The 4,285-nt window shown below is 30.6% G+C and overlaps 1 protein-coding gene across 2 annotated transcripts; it reads right to left on the minus strand.

Annotated features, from left to right (window-relative positions):
- Positions 1 to 395: 395 nt before the first annotated feature.
- Positions 396 to 2,667, minus strand: LOC128132462 (uncharacterized). Of its 2 annotated transcripts, XR_008230555.1 has the most exons (4): positions 2,578 to 2,667; positions 1,255 to 1,853; positions 794 to 1,170; positions 396 to 713 (listed from the first exon to the last, which is right to left on the minus strand). XR_008230555.1 is itself a non-coding variant. In XM_052769052.1 (3 exons), the coding sequence occupies exons 1-3, from the start codon at positions 2,608 to 2,610 to the stop codon at positions 1,023 to 1,025; spliced, it is 780 nt and encodes a 259-aa protein (XP_052625012.1). In that variant the 5' UTR covers positions 2,611 to 2,667; the 3' UTR covers positions 718 to 1,022. The 2 variants fall into 2 exon arrangements, 1 of the variants encoding a protein (XP_052625012.1); XM_052769052.1 differs by lacking the exon at positions 396 to 713 and having other exon boundaries at positions 718 to 1,170.
- Between the last annotated feature and the right edge of the window lie 1,618 nt (positions 2,668 to 4,285).

Genomic DNA, 4,285 nt, shown 5'->3' on the forward strand with positions numbered 1-4,285 from the left:
CTATATAATAACCTCTTTAACTTCACTATAATCGTTTACATCAAACACATCATCATCAAATTTGTTCCCCGCATACTGATTACTCTCCTCCAACACCTACATTAAAAATATAACTTTTTACTTAATAACGAAAGACACTTTATTAAAAAGTAATTATTAAAATCGTAAAGGTAACATCTATAACAACCTTGTCGTCTTGAGTATCACCAAAAACATTTTGAGTTGTATTGTTTTTATTCATCACTTCATCTTGCACAACCTATATTTTCAAATATAAAATATGAACACAGGTATTCATATATGTTAATAAAATTTAATAAATAATGTAGCGTGTAACTAACCTGTTCATCATAATTTCTTTGTGACACTGTCGGTTCCTTAAAAATAATGTCGTTCCAAAATTGTTCATTATTCACTTCTTCATAAAAAACCTCTGTAGGTTTTTGTTGATTCATAAACACATGCTGCTCCAGTGCATGTACCCGTTTCAACAACTCGTCTAGCTTGTGTTTCCCACTGCCCCGACCTCTACCATGAGAGCGACCACTGGACGACATACTAGACGAAGATTCGTCTTGTCTCCTAAAATGGTCCCGTACTGGGGATGGAACTGCTTTCCCTTCACCATATACATACTCTTGAAATGACATATAATAAAAAGATGTCATCTCACCATCACCCGGTAACATGTTTTGTCTTGGTGGTAGCCCCTCCTAAAAAATTAAACATATTAAAAATGCATATAAAACTATAATAATCAACTTTATTAATAATAAACGAATTATTTTTAAACCTGCATCTTTGACCAAATCTTGTTCACGTCAACCCATTTCAATTTTTTTGTTCCGCTCCATCTTTTCATCCGAGGCAAGTCTTTATTTTTTCTCAATGCAAATCTACATGCACGAACAGCCGGAATCATCTCATATATCCATATCTACAATTTTGTACAATAACAGTAATAAAAGTTAAAATTAAAATAAAAAATATAACAATAAAACAATTTAAATATAATAAAATTTTTATACCCTAATTGGAGCCGTAAATCCTGAGACGGAATACTTTAAAGTTTGACCACGCTCAGGAAGTGATAAATAATGATGTATCTTATTCCACGTATCCTCAAGGTCAACATAAGTAAAATCCCATAGATAGCTACCCCAAGCGAAGCTAACAAAACAAAAAAAACAAAATTGATTATTATATAAATTATAACTTTAATAAAATAGAACTTTTAACGTAAAGAAAATATACCTATTCCAGAGATCCAAATTCTCAGCCAAATAAAACCAATCTTGTGGCACCCGATCGTTAACTTCTTTGCCCAAAAAACCTTCACACAAAATGTATATCAAACATACTCTAACTGCATCAAGGTCATCAAGTGCTAGGAATGTTTGATTTAAAATTAAACTTTTCAGGTCGCCGATTTTCACCGAACTATTAGTATGGTCCGGAAATAGCCGTTCACGCAGTAAACATCTTTTTTTACTGCTTATTAATTTTTCCGACCCTTTTCTCCCAATGTTTTTTGGATACTCCCCAAAATTGAACCCGGTAATCAAACAAAACTCTTCCGGCCCATAAACCATTTTGATATTGTCTACTCGAAAATATAAACGTTTTATTCCATCTGGAGATAAAACAGGGTCCGGCCGGATCTGATGAAGGAACATTTTATGAAACAATAAAGCGTCCCCTTGTAAACGAGGAACATCAATAAAATAGCCAAAGACGGTATTTCTGAAAATAGCACGTCGGGCATCATCTAAAACTTCAAAGACTTCCCATATGTTACCGCCAGAGCCTTTTAGGTTCGCAAAGGCTTTCGTATTCATTAAACTAAAATCATGCTGCAAAAAAAAACACAAAAACAAATTAGATAACTAAAAAATATATTTTTTTTTAAATATATGATTACGAACTGCAAATACTTTCTTAATTACTAATATATATATTTCCCCGATAAAAAACAATAACATACACATATATAAACAATTTTCCAAGTTATACAACAAATATATTTACGATAGAAAGCAATATCATACATAATTATATAAATATTTTCAACTTAAACATATTTTCAACTTAAACAAATTTTCAACTTAAACGACAAATATATAAACAATTTTTATCTTTCTAATTAAAACTAACATTATATAACCATATAAACAAAAAAATTTAAAAATAAAACGACAACCAAACTAACAATTTTGCAAGTTATACGACTACTTTATACAAATTTTTCAACTTATACGACAAATAAAAACAATTTCTAACAATATATATACGACAAATTTTCAACTTATACAAATGTTATACGACAAATATATATACAAACAACTATTTTGCAGTTTATATAAACAATTATAGGATAAAAATTTACAAGATTTCAGGTTATACAACAACTAAAAAAACTACAAAAATAACAAATTGTAAACATTATCTACGCAGTCTCTACTTGTCTCTACTTGCATTTAAACTTCAAGTATACTAAAAATATACTAAAACTATCAAACACAACAAAATTAACTTTAAAAAAAATAACTTTAAACATTAAAAGAGTTAAAATCTAACCATATTTGCGGGATTGTTGACATAATCCTCCATTTTCTTCAAAAACTAGCCAAAATTCCGAGAGAAGCCCAAAGTTAGAGAGAGTTTTTGTGTAGAGAATGGTGAAAATGAAAAAAAAAAAAAAAAAAACGTTTTTATACCTAAAAATCACCCATTTCGCAGATGGGGCCTTCTCATCTGCGAAATGGGTGGCTAAATATGCAATCCCGATTTTTTTTGGCTATTTTTGTAATGCAATTAGTATAATTGGCTATTTTTGTCATTTTCTCTTGATATATTTATAATGTAATAAATGTCATAATTAATGAGAGCTCTAAAATTGATATTGATATTAAATTTAATGTTTAAATATTGATATTAAATTTTTATTTTTAATAGACCCGTGTATTACACGGGTCTTACACCTAGTCTCTACTATAAGGAAGTGTCATTTCCCACTTAATTAAGAGACTCGATGACATTTCTTGGACCCACCAAGTAATGGCCGAGATAAAATATATTCACTTAAATGTTGGTTGTTTATTTGTAATTCCACTGTACCGGTCGTTTTATGATTGGCTATTTTGGTGATAATAGATTATTTTAGATAAAAAAAAAAGAACAGAAACTTATAGCAACTATTTTGGTGAACATGAGGTGTTGTCGAGTTGCTAAAAAAACAAATAATTTCACTTTGTTATGATTAAAAGGGTTATTAACTTTTTTTTAGATAAAGTTACTTATTTATATAAGTGATTTTGATATTACATTAATCAATTTTGTTGCGTAACTTATACGGTGAGTAATTTTTTTGACAATAAATCGACAAAGAAATTTTGATACATAAATATCAAAGTTTAAATTGGTAGGTTTTTTTTTTTTTTTTTTTTTTTTTTTTTTTTTTTTTTTTTTTTTTAAACGGCAATTCTAACATCTAACGTACTTCTAAACTACACATTCAATCCACATATGTCCACAACGGGACTTGAACCCTCAACTTCAAGGAGGAAGGCAACACCGGATAGCCCTTTGTATTTATATATTCGCCACATGTAAATAATTCGACAAAACTTTCTTGTTATAAGAGTAGACTAGGTGTTGGAAAGTGGGTAGATTCCCATGTGTCTCAAAATGAGTGGTATACATTGCATGAGAGGGTCCGTGGTATATGTGGCAACGGACCACGACCGTGCACACCATCCCAGCCAGTCATGGTTTGTCCGTTTCATGCTCCCTCGTGTTCCCGACGATGAATGTAAACGGCCAATCAATTTTTTTTTCTTTCTTGACTGTTTTTTCAAGTTTTTCATTTTTTTACAAACTCAATACCTATAAATAAAACCCTCTTTTTTCATCAAACTTTACACATCATTATCTAAACCAAAAAGAAACACATGGATTTCTTTCAAAAATTTGACTCAGATGATAACGGAGAATTCATCTTGATCTTTTTCAATGCTGTGCAACACTTTCACGATGAAGAAAGTTTGAATGTTGTTCGTATAAGGACGGTCGTCAATCGCGATCGCCAAGCCGCACATGACTTATTGGTACGTGTTTGTTGATAATTGTCTTTACAATGACGACTCGTTCGAACGTCGTTTCCGTCTAAATAAGACTATATATTTACGTATTAGTAATGTTTTAGAAGCCCGTTATGATTTCTTCAAACAAAAACCCAATGCTAGAGGAAGAATGAGTTTTAGTAGTATACAAAAGTGTGCGGTTG

This window comes from Lactuca sativa, chromosome 1 (assembly GCF_002870075.4).
Source record: "Lactuca sativa cultivar Salinas chromosome 1, Lsat_Salinas_v11, whole genome shotgun sequence".
Lineage (NCBI taxonomy): Eukaryota > Viridiplantae > Streptophyta > Magnoliopsida > Asterales > Asteraceae > Lactuca > Lactuca sativa.